Below are 18,150 nucleotides of genomic sequence, written 5' to 3'. Positions count from 1 at the left end.
CACTTTAACCCAGACACACACACACACACACACACTTTAACCCAGACCTGCTGTATGAATAACCTGATGTGACCAATGATAATCTTTTGTAAAAAATGAGAATGCCCATGCACATTGCCTTGAAAGTGATAAGAGACAAGGAAAAGACAGTGCTTCACATTGGTTACAAACAAACATGGCTGATAACATACATTTCCATGTTACATGTATATAAGATTCAGAAAATGCTCTTAAGAACGGTCCTAGGTAATTGAATTTCATTGTGCTTACCCTTCTGCCAAAAGCCCACCCCCCCCCCCTCCGAGGTGGAGAAAGGAAATAGATTTTGCTTATGGACTATGAGAAGGAAAGCTGATGATTTATACTAGTGGTATGATTCTCCTACGCCCTTCCCTTGCTAAAAATCATTAAAAAAGAAAAAAGATTTTGAAGAATCCAGAAAGTATAAAAGAATAGCATAGACAAAAATGTATTTTTTTTTTCACATGCTATACAGTTCATGATTTTTTTCACATGCTATACAGTTCATGATTTTTACTATCAGAGAAAAACCCAGATGTGGATTATGGTAGGAGCTAAGTAAGTAAATCCATTCTACTATTAATAGTTTAGATATTCAATCTTCCACAGTTCCCAGAGGGAGAGAGGTTTATGAATACTCTAGGAATGCAATGTCAGAGAAATAGGTAGGATATCCAAGTTGTAAAAGATCTTCTTAGAAAAAAGTTTAAGGTACGTGTTAAGGTTAAGATCAAAAAAACAAACAAAAGAAGGAAGTGACATCCAAGCCGGAGACAGAGGGCAGCTCTAGTTGCTGAGATAGGACTGGCCCTGGATCCTGAGTAGCAGCAGTCTTCCTGACCATGCAGGTGTGGGAAGGCGAAGACTTCTCAGTCTGCAGCTGATGTCCCCGAGTGGCCCCCTTGCTAGAGTCTCCACACAGCAAATAAATTCAGAGGTTCAGAGGAAGCACCGGTGAGAAAACTAGGAAACGTGTAATATCTACCTGCCATTGTCTGATTTCCTCTAGAAGCCTCAGGAGTTAGTTCATAAGAAAGAACATTTTCTTCCTGCTCATGAATATCGTCCTTTGTATCTTCTGCAGGGGGGCCTTCTGGTTTATGATTTGGGATCTGTGACTCCTCTTGAGGGCTAATGAAAATAGAAAGGTATTTTAGAATTTGTTATTTTTTAATCTATTTTTATTACAATTATTATTTTGGCTGCAGGGTATGTGGAATCCCAGTTTCCCAACCAAGGACTGAACCCACGCCCCCTGTGTTGAAAGTGTGGAGTCTTAACCACTGAATTGCCAGGGAGGTCCCCCAAATTTGTTACATTAGAATGCAATTTTTTTCTTCCAACTGAGTGTTATGAAAAATCTTTACAGAAATGATGCAGCCATCTATATTGCACAACTGCTAACATTTTGCTCAAAGTTTTTTTTTAAATCCACATATTGTCAATTTTGTTTCATTCTAAGCCCTTAGCCTGCTCCTCCCCAAATTATTTTCAAGCAGATTAAGGACCTATCACTCAATCTGTAAATACCATCAGATACCCAGTCAGTGTTCAAATGATCTCAACTGCTTTATAACATCATCTTAAGAGTTACTTGTTTAAATCAGGATCCAAAGTCTGATTATATTTGCCTGACAAGTCCCTTAATGTCTACTTTAATCTAAAACACACCACCCCAAGGCTTCCCTGCTGGCTCAGTGGTAAAGAACCTGCCTGCTAATGCAGGAGACATGGGTTCAATCCCTGATCCAGGGAGATCCCACATGCCTCGGGGTAACTAAGCCTGTGTACCACAACTGCTGAGCCCACAAGCCTAGAACCTGTGCTCCCTAACAAGAGAAGTCACTGCAGTGAGAAGCCCGAGCACCGCAACAAAGAGGAACCCTGCTCAAAGCAGCTAGAGGCAGTCCCAGGGCAGCAATGAAGACCCAGTGCAGCCAAAAATAAATAAGTAAATAAAACAAAATACAAACTAAAAGACCCCAGATTCACTTTTGCTATTCATTTCAGAGATAAAGGCACTCCTATTACATGAAATCACAGTATTTCTCTTTTCTAGCACTGAGAATGTTTTTATGGAGGGTGAGATTGAGGATATGCATTTTAAAAGGCTAGTTAACAAATACAGTTAAAAATAAACAGAAAATCACTATAATTTTTGGAATGCTTATCAGACAGCTTAGACAGCTGATCAACGTCTGTCATTATACGGTAAGGTGCTTACTTTGCTACAGCTTGTGTGCCTAGAGATAAGTTAGGAAGTCTGAGATCAATATGTACACACTGCTATATTTAAAACGGATTACCAACAAAGTACTACTGAATAGCACAGGTAACTCTGCTCAATGTTATGTGGCAGCCTGGATGGGAGGGGAGTCTGGGGGAGAATGGATACATGTATATGTCTGGCTGAGTCCCTTTGCTGTCCACCTGAAATTATCACAATACTGTTAATCGGCTATACTCCAGTATAAAATAAAAAGCTAAAAAAAATTTTGTTAAGGTATTTATTGATCACTTCCTAGTGGCACAGAGTTAAGTGCTGCACATTTATTTTCTTGTTTAATCCTTACAACACACTTGTGAGATGGTTACTACTATTACCCTCATTTTTACAGGTGAGATACTCAAATTTAAGAAGGTTATATAACTTGCTTAAGATCCTGCAGCTTGTAAGTAAATATTACGGGAGTGGCATCTAAGACCTCTGACCATGAAGTTTACTATTTTTAAGCAGGTGAATTTAATTTAGTGAATGATCCCTTTTGTTTGCTTGTTTGTTTTCTCTAATTATTACCTGTATGGCACATGTTCAGGCATCTCTTTTTTGTCTCCTTCTTTATCCATCACTTCCTCAGAATTCACTCCATTTGGCTCAGGTGTGAAAAGTGTTTCAGAAAAAACATTTTCAGTTTTTTTAAACTATGGAAGAAGGAAAAATTTGCTTTTTCAAATGATTTTTTTCACCATATTTGCTATATGAGTAAATTATCTAGAATAATTCCCCAAAAAAAGCTTATTAAACACTATACCATATCAAATATTTCCTGAAATATATTTTAGAATCAAGTATATTAAAAACAGTGACATCCTTTCCTACATCAGAAGGACAAAAAGTACACTGCCATTACTAGCTGCTTTGGGATTAAAGATTCTTTAATTGGGGTAATGGTAATTTATTCCAGCCTCAACTGATCATGTTTTAAGTTTTCAATTAACCCAGTTTTTGATGTGGCTGAACATATTGATCAAATTACATGAAACCTATCATTTCACTGAGATCAGCATCCTCTGTGACAGAATGCCACACAAAACTATCTTCAACCTTCCCACCTGATCTCATCTTAAAAAATCTATCCCTTTGGAATATGTGTCCTAAAATAATCCTGCTACCTCTTCACTGAAATCCATATTTTGAGGTTCAGCTTCTTTCAGTTGAACAGTGTCTGTGGAAGGAGTGTCATGGTTTGGCTTCATGTCATTTTCTCTGATGACAGTGTCCAGTTCCTTAGAGTTATCATCCTTTCTTCGAGCCTGTTCAACAGATAGACAGTACTTTTAGATTCATACTATACAGGTATGTGTAGTTTCTAGATAGTACCTGCTAATTTTCTAAGTTGGCCCTTCATTTGCAAGGTTTTCTTATGAGAAACAACAGTAGCATCTTCTATATATTAATCATCTACTTGGTAATGTGTAGAATGTACAGTTACTCAACTGTTAACCTCTCCTAGAAACGCCTGCTCTCCAACTACGCTAAGAGATTTCCATGAGGACGGGGAGGCACCTTCAGTTAGTCCACATCAACAAACAGGGATCGACTGACTGAAGCCTCTGGAAAGGTTCACTGGTCTGAGCTGATTTATGAATCAGGATAACCAACAAACAAATAATAAGAGACGGAATGGTGTCTCTTTATAAGACTGAAGTTAAAATGTGCTGCATAGTACAGATTTTATTCCGAAGCTTTCCCCTGCTACAATTTAGGTCATGCTAAATTAGGATACAGAGTACTGCACATTTTATTGGGAGGGGAACTGGGGACTATCTTACATGGCATTTTACATTTGTTGAAAGCAAATTTTATCTTCTTAGTATTTCTGTGACATATACAGGACAGGTTATGTCTTTATTGATTTACAGTAGAGAAGATTAAGTTCACAACCAATAGGAGGGCAGCTAACAAGTAATTTAGCCCAGGTTTTTTGAACCCAGGGCTATTTCCATTTTACCAAGCTGTCTTGGCATATCATAAGAGTTAAATAATATAACTATCTATGTTGCCAATATTTAAAAACCCATCTACCATGTAACTCTATGATTCTAAGATTCAACCGATATTAGATTTACCCACAAGAATGAGTAAAAGCAACTGATATATATACCTGGGTAATCCTGAATGGATTATCCCTTAAATTTGAAGGACTTGGTAAGGGTGACTGGTCTAAAGCACCAATAAGATTTAATCCTTTTTTCTTTTCCCTTAAGCATGCTTGTTGATGCCTCCTGATTCTTTCCATTTGCTCTTCCACAGTCATCCTAGGTCGAGTGCTTTCAGCCAAACAGAGCTGTTCCACTGCACTTCTTGGTCGCTCCTTTAAATTGAAGATAAACAGATGAATCCTGAATACAGGGTAACAAGTATGTTAAAATAAAAAAACGTTTAAAATGGACTTCCCTGGTGGCACAGTGGATATGAACCTGCCTACTAACGCAGGGGACATGGTTCAATCCCTGGTCTGGGAAGATCCCACATGCCACAGAACAACTGTGCCACAAAAGTCCTTGCTCTAAAGTCCTCGAGCTGCAAGTACTGAAGCGTGCAGGCCGTACAACCCGGGCTCCACAACAAGAGGGGCCACCACAGTGAAAAGCCCACACACCACAGTGAGGAGTAGCTCCAATTGCCACAACAAGAGAAAAGCCCTTGAAAAAAGAAGCAATGAAGATGCAGCACAACAATAAACATAATATTTTTAATTTTTTAAAAAAGAAAAGTGTTTTAACATGCATTAATTTCGTTGGCAAAACCAAAAGTGGCAGCTTTAGATGTCCTTTACATAACACCAGAAAAGCAGATTACTTTACGAGTGCACTGATGCGTGATCAGTGATGGAAAGCGAGAGAGGTGGGAGGCAGGAGGAAGGGGAGAAAAGAGGAACTTAAGGAAGGTATTTGCTTGTTAAACAAAAACCAAACGATGAACATTGGGGTACATGTGTCTCTTTCAATTCTGGTTTCCTCAGTGTGTATGCCCAGCAGTGGGAGGGGGGTTCATGTTTGGGAACGCATGTACACCCGTGGTGGATTCATGTCAATGAATGGCAAAACCAATACAGAATTGTAAAGTAAAATAAAAAATAAATAAATAAATTAAAAAAAAAAAAAAAAACGGTATGGTATGAAGCTCTGAAGTGACCCTACCTCACAGCCCTAAAATGGGAAATTGTATAAAACTCAAATTAGGAGAAAAAAGAGGCATGTATCAGTAATATTTTTTTCCTATGTTGCACAAGATTTTCATTATGGGATGTGGGTTCTAGTTCCCTGACCAGGGATCAAACCTGGGCCCCCTGCACTGGGAGAGTGAAGTCTTAGTCACTGGACCACCAGGGAAGTCCCTCAGTAATTTCTTTTATTATACTAAAAAATGTAATGTTTCAAGTCACACATTTTTTTACTGTGAAAAGACTGGTAGAGAAGATATTCTTACCTTATGAGCAATAATAAAACTAAGGAAGAATTTATTTTCTATAAATCAGATGGCTATATTTTATATATATATATTGATATATATCGATATACATATATATACATATATATACATTTACATGGTTCACTTTTATGGTTTACTGAATAGTTTAAAAACATCAGTCACATTAAACAACCAGTTTTTACTTCTCACTTTCTTACTAAGTATACCAATAACTGTCATAAGGAAATTTTAGCTTATTTGATATAACAGAAACTTTAGATATTAAACATGTATGGACATCACCAGATGGTCAACACTGAAATAAGACTGATTATACTCTTTGCAGCCAAAGATGGAGAAGCTCTATACAGTCAGCAAAAACAAGACTGGGAGCTGACTGTGGCTCAGATCATGAACTCTTTATTGCCAAATTCAGATTGAAATTGAAGAAAGTGGGAAAAACCACTAGACCATTCAGGTATGACCTAAATCAAATCCCTGATGATTATACAGTGGAAGTGAGAAATAGATTTAAGGGACTAGATCTGATAGACAGACTGCCTGATGAACTATGGATGGAGGTTTGTGACATTATATAGGAGGCAAGGATCAAGACCATCCCCAAGAAAAAGAAATGCAAAAAAGCAAAATGGCTGTCTGAGGAGGACTTACAAATAGCTGTGAAAAGAAGAGAAGCGAAAAACAAAGGAGAAAAGGAAAATATATCCATTTGAATGCAGAGTTCCAAAGAATAGCAAGGAGCGATAAGAAAGCCTTCCTTATTGATCAATGCAAAGAAATAGAGGAAAACAAGAGAATGGGAAAGACTGAGATCTCTTCAAGAAAATTAGAGTCACCAAGGGAATATTTCATGCAAAGATGGGCTCGATAAAGGACAGAAATGGTATGGACCTGACAGAAGATATTAGGAAGAGGTGGCAAGAATACACAGAAGAACTGTACAAAAAAGATCTTCACGACCCAGTTAACCATGATGGTGTGATCACTCATCTAGAGCCAGACATCCTGGAATGTGAAATCAAGTGGGCCTTAGGAAGCATCGTTATGAACAAAGCTAGTGGAGGTGATAGAATCCCAGTTGAGCTATTTCAAATCCTGAAAGATGATGCTGTGAAAGTGCTGCACTTAATACGTCATCAAATTTGGAAAACTTCAGCAGTGGCTAAGGACTGGGAAAGGTCAGTTTTCATTCCAATCCCAAAGAAAAGCACTGCCAAAGAATGCTCAAACTACTGCACAATTGCACTCATCTCACATGCTAGTAAAGTAATGCTCAAAATTCTCCAAGCCAGGCTTCAGCAATATGTGAACTGTGAACTTCCAAAGTTCAAACTGGATTTAGAAAAGGCAGAGGAAGAGATCAAATTGCCAACATTTGCTGGATCATCGAAAAAGCAAGAGAGTTCCAGAAAAACATCTATTTCTGCTTTATTGACTATGCCAAAGCCTTTGACTGTGTGGATCACAATCAACTGTGGAAAATTCTGAAAGAGATGGGAATACCAGACCACCTAACCTGCCTCTTGAGAAACCTGTATGCAGATCAGGAAGCAACAGTTAGAATTGGACATGGAACAAGAGACTGGTTCCAAACAGGAAAAGAAGTACGTCGAGGCTGTATATTGTCACCCTACTTATTTAACTTCTATGCAGAGTACATCATGAGAAATGCTGGGCTGGAGGAAGCACAAGCTGGAATCAAGATTGCTGGGAGAAATATCAATAACCTCAGACATGCAGGTGACACCACCCTTATGGCAGAAAGTGAAGAAGAACTAAAGAGCCTCTTGATGAAAGTGAAAGAGGAGAGTGAAAAAGTTGGCTTAAAGCTGAACATTCAGAAAACGAAGATCATGTCATCTGGTCCCATCACTTCATGGCAAATAGACGGGGTAACAGTGGAAACAGTGCCTGACTTTATTTTTTTAGGCTACAAAATCACTGCAGATGGTGACTGCAGCCATGAAATGAAAAGACGTTTACTCCTTGGAAGGAAAGTTATGACCAACCTAGACAGCATATTCAAAAGCAGAGACATTACTTTGTCAACAAAGGTCCATCTAGTCAAGAATACGGTTTTTCCAGTGGTCATGTATGGATGTGAGAGTTGGAGTATAAATAAAGCTGAGTGTCGAAGAATTGATGCTTTTGAACTGTGGTGTTAGAGAAGACTCTTGAGAGTCCCTTGGACTGCAAGGAGATCCAACCAGTCTATTCTGAAGGAGATCAGTCCTGGGTGTTCATTGGAAGGACTGATGTTGAAGCTGAAACTCCAATACTTTGGTCACCTGATGCAAAGAGCTGACTCATTGGAAAAGACTCTGATGTTGGAAAAGATTGAAGACAGGAGGAGAAGGGGACAACAAGAGGATGAGATGGTTAGATGGCATCACTGACTCAATGGACAAGACTTTGGGTAAACTCCGAGAGTTTGTGACAGACAGGGATGCTGCGGTTCATGGGGTTGCAAAAAGTCAGACACAACTGAACGACTGAACTGAACTGAACTAAACTGAAGATCTACAGAAGAGAGTGCACAAGTGTTTTGTGCCCTCTGGACTCAACTGCTGAAGACTGACTAGGATGTTGGTGTGGAATTGCTAGAGTTCTGGAAAGAACCCAGGGCAGAGGTTAAGTATTTCTTGACTAAGCAGTTGAAGAGCCTGGCAGTCCATGGCATTGCAAAGAGTTGGACACAAATGAGCAACTAAGCACACAGTGAGAAGCAGTATATCAGGATAACAGCCAAGATTGTTTTCTTTCCACTACAACCTAAATGTGTCTCCAGGGACTTCCCTGGTAGTCCAGTGGATAAGACTGCAGACTCCCAATGCAGGGGAGCCAGGTTCGATCCCTGGTTGGAGAACTAAGATCCCACATACTGCAACTCAGCCTGTATGCCACAACTACTGAGCTCGTGTACTCTAGAGCCTGTGTGCCCCAACTAGAGAAGCCCAGACACAGCAAAGAAAAAGCCGGTGTGCAGCAGTGCAGGTGCAGCACAGCCAAAAAAATAAATAGATAAAAATGAAACTGTCTGCCGGGCAGCAGTCACAGCTCTAGAACTGTATTCTATTATAGAGAATATCTTAAAGAGTTCATGTAGAAACTAAAAGGAAAATGAAAACAGAAAAGCATGAAAGTGCAGAAATGATCATGCTTCTCATTTATTTGTAAATCAAAACATTTGTTTTGGCGGGAAAAAAAATGTATACATATTTTTTCTTTTTTCTCAAACTTTAATCATTTTGTTTTGTATTGGCATATAGCTGGATTAACAATGTTGTGGTAGTTTCAGATGACCAGTGTAGGGACTCAATTCCTGTATATGTATGTAGGGACTCATACATATACATGTATCCATTCTCTCCCAAACTCCCCTCTCATCCAGGCTTGGACTCAACCTTGAGTAGAGTTCCATGTGCTATACAATAGGTCTGTGTTGGTTATCCATTTTGAATACGGCAGTTTGTATAGGACCATCTCAAACTTCCTATCCCTTCCCCTTTAAAAAGAGTAAATTCTAGATACTGATTAGGATGCTGGCTATTTTAGCACTGTCGTTTTTAGTTATACACAACAAACATGTATTCTTCCTGGTTTTCTGTGTTTGTGAAAAAGTGTTGTCTCACTGAAACTTCTTTCTCCAAATTATATTATACAAATCTACTTTATTCTTTTAAAATGCAAAATATTATTAATTTTTACATTTTCTCTCCAATGTAACTAGAAAAGAGTATCTCATTGGGGTTTCAGTCAGCACTTTAAAAATGATCATCGGAGTTGAGCCATTTTCATATACTTGTGAATCACTGCTGCTGTTGCTGCTGCTAAGTTGCTTCAGTCGTGTCCGACTCTGTGCGACCCCATAGACGGAGGCCCACCAGGCTCCCCTGTCCCAGGGATTACTACTATTGTATATTTTCCATTAAAAAAAAAACCCTATGAATAACTGATTTATATTCATTCATCATATATTATGGAACTTGTCTGATATATTCCAAGTATTTTCTCCTGGCATCTACATTGTTTATAAAGGACTTCCCAGTACAGTATTATATAACTATAGTCTTCTATACTTTTACCCCAGTATTTGTTTACATATGTCTTTCTTTTGGCATTTATGATTGTTGTTGTTTAGTCACTCAATCATGTCCAACTCTTTGTAACCCCATGGACTCTAGCCCACCAGGCTCCACTGTTCATGGGATTCTCCAGGCAAGAATAATGGAGTGGGTTGCCATGTCTCCTCCAGGAGATCTTCCTGACCCAGAGATGGAACACATGTCTCCTCTACTGGCAGGGCAGATTCTTTACCACTGAGTCACTGGGGAAGCCCCAGTATCTAAGTTAGTTACTATTTTTTAAAAAGATAGTTATAGAATAACATAAACCCACTAATATCTTTCTGTTTGTTCTCAACATGCATTTTTAAGTTTTTTTTTCCTGTTTACATTACTATTTTCAAAGAAAACAACCTTTTAATCTAAAAAAATGCCTAACTCTACGAACAATAGTATTACAGAACCATTATATTTCTTATACATAAATCTGTCAGAATTTTGGGGATATACGCTGTACTTGTACTTTAGTATCTTTCAAGAATCATCATCATTTATTGTACTTTTCAGTCTTTTCTTATCATTTTAAGTTATCTCATACCAAATAAATAGAATTTATAAAGATGAGAAGTTTAAAAAAAGGTGAAAAGTAAAAGTTTTTTTGCAGTCCAAATTTTGAGAGAGTACTTGGGGAAGTTTGTTAAATCCTCTGGGAATCTTCCCAAGAAGACCAAGGTTAGACTGGTGAAAAGTCAGTTTGAATTAAATGGATCTTAGATGAAAGTGTGAAAAATAGAGGATTTCCTTCTCATTCTTAATTCACATTTCTCACTGTAACCAGAGGACTAGCAAAGTCTAAGTCTCCCACAGCAGAAAGGCCCTGAAAACTCAGGCTGGCTTGTAAATCCATCAGCTTGTCTGATCACAGAATGTGTTTATCACTCTCTGAAGGAAATTCTTAGAGGTGTCAAGGAGCAGCTATCTGAGAACAGATTGCACAAACTGGTCACTAAAGGCTCCATGTGGAGTCTGAGCAAAGAAAACCTAAATCAGGCCTGTCCTCTGAAATGCCAACTGTGTGGCTGCTAAATCACTTCAGTCATGCCTGACTCTGTGACCACATGGGCTGTAGCCTGCCAGGCTCCTCTGTTCATGGGATTCTCCAGGCAACAATACTGGAGTGGGTTGCCATTTCTTCCTCCAGGGGATCTTCCCAACCCAGGGACTGAACCCACATCGCCTGTATGGGCAGGCACATTGAACCCACATCTGCCTGGTGGCGCATGGTACCACTGCATCCCCAGGGCTTCCTGAGGTGCTAATTCCCTGAATGTAATTTTAGAAATTAAGATTGCTAATTTTTTCTTAGAATATGTAAAAAAAAAGTTTTGATGGGAATTCCCTGGTGGTCTAGTGGTTATCAGTCTGAACTTCCACTGCACGGGGCCTGGGTTTGATCCCTGGTTGGAGAACTAAGATCCTGCAAGCTGTGTGGTACGCCAAAAAAAATTTCCAAAACAATCCCCTAAAATTGAAACGTACATAAATGTGGCAATAAATAGGTTTCAGAATCCTTCTAGAAATTAATGGATAGTTAAATACCGTTCTTGAATCCATCATCTTCTTAGTTTTCCTTAACGTTACATATGAGGCTATTGTCGAAGATTCAGGTGTTGGTGATTTTGTTCTTGGAGGGACTACTCCAACAGGAAAGTGGGAACCTAAAAGTAAAAAGAGCAGTAAGTTCTATAAAACAGCTTCACAGGACACTACTCTCTCTAAAACATGTTCACATGGCACTCTCTCTCTCACTGATCTATTCAGTTTCTGAGACTTTTAAAATTAGAATGCAAATTTATTGTTTGAAAAGAGATAAGGAAATATGAATAACCCTTCATTAGTCATTTTATCTATAAGCCAGCAATGATGCTAACCAGACAAATTTAGGGTTAGATTTAGAATTAAAGTTCTACTGACTATAACAGATGACATTAAAACATTATAAAAATCCAGTAATACTCAATGGATCATATATCTTCACAACAACTCTGTAAAGACAAGAAGGTTAAGGAAATGCAGTTTCTGGGTTACTGGACTTCTTCCCATCCATATAGCTCAGCAGCATCATGGCTGGGGTTTCTGTTTTTCCTGTGGTCGCTCTCCTTCTTCATGAAATATTTACAATGATTTTCAGAGGCTGAAAGTACCTTAATCTAATCCCCTCATGCAGATTAGCAAAGTTATTGTCTAAAGGTAGTCATTTACCTAAATGTCCTTCATTTTCATTTGATCTCTTTCAATCACACTGCACTACCTCAATAAAGAATCTACTAACAATGTTAAGAGAAGTTAACTATAGGTAATTGAAGTTAACTTTTCTTTCGCATTTCTGAAAATCTCTAGAATGAATACATACTACTTTTATAATCAGAAAACAACACACAGCTGTACACACAAAATCATTAACATAACAATAAAAGCTAGTGGTCAGTTAACAGAAAATGTATTCACTTGTATCATAGTTGTCTTATTTAAGCAGAAGATGTGCACCATAGAGGACACAAGTAAAGGAAGGAACTAATCAAATCTTGACGGTTTGTTGAAAAAAAAAAAAAAAATCACTCTCTTGGGGCTCACTGACATCATGAACTAAGTAATCTTATTTTTCCCACTAAAACCAGATAGTGGTCAACCATTCACAGTCCCTATAGGTTAAGAACCAAACAATCTGCAGCTGAATCAAGGCGAAATATTATGAAACTGTGTGTTTATCAGAATTGTATATTTGAGAATGTGAAGAGCTGGACTGCTATGTTACAAGTAATTTTATAAAGCAAACAAAAGACTTTTCTGTTGTGCCAGTCAATGGTCTGTTTGTTTTTTTTTTAAGTCATGTGGTAAAATATAAACTACACTATAATTGATCTGTATACCTTGACAATTTATTCAGATGAGAGCCTTTTATACTTTTTTAAATTAAAAAAATTTTTTTTATTTTTAGGATTACACTTTAAAAAAAAACAAACCCAAATTTTAAAAGAGGAAAAACTTTGAGAGAACATATTTCAGACAGTACAGTTTTTATGAGTAAATATATCTATGAGTGTTTTGCTGAAGAGTATTAAAACTTGTTTATCCATACTCTTCTTGACAGACATGTGACTGCTTCCAGTTTTCGTCTACTATGAATTAAAGCTTGCTTTAAAGACCCTTGAATAAGTCTTTGTGAGGAGTTATATTTTCATTTTTCTTAGGTAGATACATAGGATTCCTAAGCTTGAGAAATGCATGTTTAACTTTATAAGAAGCTGCCAGACTATTGATCTATCTTCAACCACCTCAGAAATAGGTGTGAATTTCAGCTGATCCACATCCTAACCAACACTAGGTAGTCAGTCAGTCTTAAGTTCAGTCATTTGAGATGGCTCGCACTGTGATTTTTATTTGCATTAAAACTGCAAATCTTTTATGATCAATAAGTTGTAAACTTTTCCATGTGCTTACTGGTCATTTGTATACCTTATTTGTTAGCTCTCCAAGGCTTATATGCCTGCACTGGGTTGTTTATTATTGATTTACAAGAGTTGTTTATATATTTTGGATACAAGGGTTTTCTCAGGTGTATGTATTGGTAATTTTTTCTCCTGTTCTGATTGGCAAAAGTTCTAAATTTTGATGAAACCAAATTAATCAGTTTTCACTAAGAATATACCCCTCTAAGGGTCCCAACTTTATCTGACTGGGTCTCCTAGCAGACTACTAATATGTTCATGCTCTGAGCTTTATCCTGTCACAAAGTGAAAGCTGGCTTTCATGCTCCACTTAGTAACTTCCTGGATACCTCCTGCTATAGACTGAAGTGGTCTTCCTAAAATTCCTGCTGAAACCCTAGCCCCTTTATGTTGTGGACATAAAAAGAGGTTGTTATGACTCACAGACTTAAGAGAATGAACTTGTGGTTACCCAGGAAAAGGGAGGCAGAAAGGAATAGCTAGGGAGTTTGGGATGGACATGTACACTCTGCCATACTTAAAATGGATAACCAACAAGGACTATAGCACAGGGACCTCTGCTCAGTGCTCTGTGGCAGCGTGGGTGGGAGGGGAGTATGGCTGGCTGAGTCCCTTTGTGTTCACTTGAAACTATCACAACATTGTTTGTTAATCAACTGCACCCCCAATACAAAATCAAAAGTTAGAAAACCTTCCCAGAACTTGATCTTTCAGCCTGCAGAACTGTAAGAACAAGTGTCTGTTGTGTAAAGCTCTTGGTGGGACTGCCCTGGTGGTCCAGCGGTTAAGGATCTGCCTTGTAATGCAGAGAACATGGGTTTGATCCCTGCTCCATGAACTAATATCCCACATGCTTTGGGGCTAACTGACCCTGCATGCCGAAATTAAGACCCAACACAGCCAAATATGCAAAACAAAACCAACAAACAAATAAACCCCCACAAAACAAGCACTTGTTCTATAGTATTTTGTTACGGTGGTCTGAGTAGACTAATGATGTATGTGTTAGTCACTTAGTTGTGCCTGACTCTTTGTGACCTCATGGACTGTTAGCCTACCAGGCTTCTCTGTCCATGGAATTCTCCACGCAAGAATACTGGAGTGGGTAGCCATGCGATCTTCCCACTCAGGGCTAGAACCCAGGTCTCCTGTACTGCAGGTGGATTCTTTACTATCTGAGCTACCAGGGAAGCCTAGACTAATGAACCACCCTTCACGTAATTTTCCACCTGAACATTCCTTTCTTTACTTTTCTTCAACTTGTTGAAGCTTCTCAAAAAATTTAAGTGATATGAACCAGCTTTTATATAAAGGGGCTGGGTCTCAGTTGCAGCATGCGGGATCTTTTAGTGGCAGTATGTGAACTCAGTTGCAGCATGCGGGATCCAGTTCCCCGACCGAGGATCAAACCCAGGCTCCCTGCATTGGGAGCACAAAGTCAGCCACTGGACCACCAGGAAATTCCTGAACTAGCTTTTTTTTTGGCTGCACCAAGTCCCTCGGTTGTGGCGCTTGGGATCTGAAGGTTTGTTGTGCCATGAAGGATCTTTTCAGTTTTGACATGCAAGTTCTTTGTTATGGTATGTAAGATCTAGTTACCTGACCAGGGAGTGAACTGAGGCTCCCTGCATGGGAACTGTGGAGTTTGGGCCACTGGGTCACCAGGGAAGTCCCTGAAGCAGCTTTATAATCCCTGTTTGTGGGAGGATTGGCCAGGATATCTAGTTACCAAAAACATTTACTTTTGTTTGCTGTCTGATAATTCCTGCATATTTATAACTACATGCAACAATATGGTAAGGACTAAGACTGTGACTCTTTAACTTAAATTTGTCTGTGAAAAGAGAAAGTTAACAAAGACTTTCAATGAGAAGATATGATTTGAATGACAAAGGTGTATAGATATTAACTTTTCAAGATAGCAGTATTTTTCTAATGGGATAAAAAAAAACACTGACATTAGAAAACCTTGAAAAATATTCCAATTATGGAAAAAACTATGTGAATATTACCATTTCATATTGTTCAAAATTTACTTTGTGACCCTCTAGCAGGATTACAAAAATTGACTAGAGAGTTATGATGATCAGAAATTACTTTTCTGAAAAATCCCACATTCTAGAGTATTTATCACTAACAAATTTTTTTGGTGAAACATTTTTGAAAGTAAGCCACAGATACTTTACTCCTAAGTGTTTCAGAATTCACTTACTATATCTCCTAAATAACCACAGTATCACAGCATCATTAGGCAGTATCTAGAACCTATGCAAATGTCTATTATGCTCCAAAGAATGTCTTTAGAGCTTTTCTTTTAGATCATGATCAACTCAAAGTTCAAGTACTGTACTATATCTGGTTTTTTCTGTCTTATTCCTGAATAGCCCCCTATTGTTTTTTAAAAAAAAATAATATTGATTTCTTAAAGAATGATTAGCTGCTGCTGCTGCTGCTGCTGCTGCTGCTGCTGCTAAGTCGCTTCAGTCGTGTCCAACTCTGTGCGACCCCATAGACGGCAGCCCACCAGGCTCCCCCGTCCCTGGGATTCTCTAGGCAAGAATACTGGAGTGGGTTGCCATTTCCTTCTCCAAAAGAATGACTAGCATTAAAAAATAATCAGATGACTTCCTTGGTGGTCCAGCGGCTAAGACCCCGAGCTCCCAATGCAGGGGGCCCAGGTTTGATCCCTGGTCAGGGAATTAGATACCACATACTTCAACTAAGACTCAGCACAGCCAAATAAATAAATATTAAAAGATAATCAGAGTATACACAGTAAAAATAAGCATTATTTCATAGAATTTACTTTTATAGAAATTGTATAAAAGTCTGTCTTATTCCTACTCTTCTATGTATAATTTTGAAAGAGTAAAAACCAAAAAATAAAGTGTCAGGTTAGGAAATAAAAAGTTTTTCACAAGTTTGACATAAACTTATTTCTCAATAAAACCTCACCTGAGCTGACATGAAGTTTTTTAGTCTTTATCCCACAAAGGATGAAGAGTCCAAAAATGTTACTGTGTTTAAAAAGGGAGATTCCTAGCAGAGAAGGTGACTTATAATATACAGTTTATGGGTCATATTATTGTCCCAATATCTGAAAACTTCTAAATTCAGAAACTCATCAGATTCCACGGATTTCAAATAAGGGACTGTGGGCTCGTATACTCATGTGTACTCTGTCAGCATGCAAACTGAATTTGTTTCTAAAATGTCTGAAAAACACAGGAGATAAGACATATCACAAATGCTAACCTTTAACAGAAGTTTCTATTTCCGAAGCAGGTTCTGATTTTTCTTCTCCATTAGACTCATCAACTTCTGCCACTGTTGTTAATTCTGGCTCACTTTTGTAGAGTCTATAATCTGGACCCTTGAAAGAAAGATGTGTAATTACAAAAAAAAAAAAAGGTAAAAGTCATTTTAAAAATGTTCGCCTCCAAAAACTCACACTCTTAACAATCAAAAGCCTCAATCAGCTATATTGGGTATAAGTAAATTAATATATATGTTATAATTAGCATAGGGGAAAAAAAAGACTTTGAAAGATTTTTAACCAGTATATCTTTTGGTTTTAAAATTAAGAATATTCCTCTTAAGGACAAAGTCATCAGAACATTTTTATCATAGCATAACTAAAGTCTGAAAATAATTATATCATATTAACTCAATTAGCTCTATTTCGTTTTTCTTGTTCTCTTCTCCTTGCTTATTACATGTAACACATTTACTTAATCTCTAAACTTTTTTCTAGTTCCCATGGGTAATGTCTCTTGCTGGCAATGTCCAAATCCTCTAACAGTTTTCCTATACCGAACTGCCCACATCCCAACCTTTTCATCGTTCCTGATAAGAATCTTTTTCTTCCTTGCATCTTTCTGATTTAAAGATATCACTGTGCCTCCAATATCCTGAAATGGTAGATTTAAAATATGGCTCCTTAAACACATGCAACATAACCACTTGATGAAAATATTCATGAAAAGCAACAAACTATGAAATATTAAAATTGTGTGGGGGGGAATGACAAAATAAGCAACATAAAACTAAAACAGGAAAAACACGATGATAATGTTATATATGAACACAAAAGTACTGATAATAATAAAAAGAAAAGATTGAGTCAAAAATAAATTGTTGGGGAAAATGAGGGCATGTACGATTGATGACTCTGTGGCTATTGCAGCCACTTACACAATGGGATCCATTTCTTGGATATCCTTGAACTTGGTGAATCTTCTTTTCTTCGGGCAGATGGACTGGGCCCCTGCTATAACAGAGCAAGGAGCTGCTATCACTGGGCAGAGGGGGGATTATGGGAGGCTGGTCTGTAAAGTCATAGGACCGAGGAAGTGGAGGACGAGGTGGGACTACTTCCTCTTCCTAAAGATTGTAGAATAGTCACCTTATTTAGATAAGCATATTGAATTAAGTATATCGAAATTCTTTGCAATGGTAAGTTAACTTACATTCACTTTAAGAAAATTAAAGGGACACTGCCAAGTCAAGAGTCTCATATCAAAAAGTAAAACCAAAAATGTTTATGATAGCCAATAACTGGGTTTTAAATTTGGTTGCATCTCATTTTTTTGGTAACCATAGGTTAGCTTTACTCTGAAGCTCAACATCAAAACAAATTTATGAAATTACTGTATTTCATTTTAAAAATAGAATTAATTTTAAAAATCTTGCTCCACTTTGTTTAGGTAAATTTAAGAGAAAAAAAAAGCCATTTCTTTTTGGTTGACTTTTATAGACAACCAAATTCAAGACAATAGATGCTTTCAACTAGGTTGACAGTATCTCTTTATAGCTGTAATTTCTTTATGGTATGCATGAT

General features: G+C 37.8%; 1 protein-coding gene across 13 annotated transcripts in view; it reads right to left on the bottom strand.

The window, feature by feature from the left end:
• Positions 1 to 18,150, bottom strand: part of PLEKHA5 (pleckstrin homology domain containing A5) — a 261,915-nt gene that overhangs the window by 4,171 nt on the left and 239,594 nt on the right. For 8 of the 13 annotated variants that reach the window (XM_040235286.1, XM_040235293.1, XM_040235291.1 and 5 more), the window contains 6 exons: positions 16,566 to 16,683; positions 11,401 to 11,519; positions 4,407 to 4,616; positions 3,415 to 3,555; positions 2,819 to 2,943; positions 1,007 to 1,152 (listed from right to left, as the gene is read on the bottom strand). In XM_040235286.1, coding sequence (XP_040091220.1) covers positions 1,007 to 1,152; positions 2,819 to 2,943; positions 3,415 to 3,555; positions 4,407 to 4,616; positions 11,401 to 11,519; positions 16,566 to 16,683 — 859 coding nt within the window. Of the gene's footprint in view, positions 1 to 1,006; positions 1,153 to 2,818; positions 2,944 to 3,414; positions 3,556 to 4,406; positions 4,617 to 11,400; positions 11,520 to 16,565; positions 16,684 to 17,504; positions 17,694 to 18,150 lie in introns of all 13 variants that reach the window. The other 5 variants (XM_040235281.1, XM_040235282.1, XM_040235288.1 and 2 more) reach the window with 1 other exon arrangement.

Source organism: Oryx dammah, unplaced genomic scaffold, assembly GCF_014754425.2.
Source record: "Oryx dammah isolate SB20612 unplaced genomic scaffold, SCBI_Odam_1.1 HiC_scaffold_29, whole genome shotgun sequence".
NCBI classification, from domain to species: domain Eukaryota; kingdom Metazoa; phylum Chordata; class Mammalia; order Artiodactyla; family Bovidae; genus Oryx; species Oryx dammah.
The sequence above is the reverse complement of the archived record's forward strand: the minus strand, read 5'-3'. Positions and strand labels throughout refer to the sequence as shown.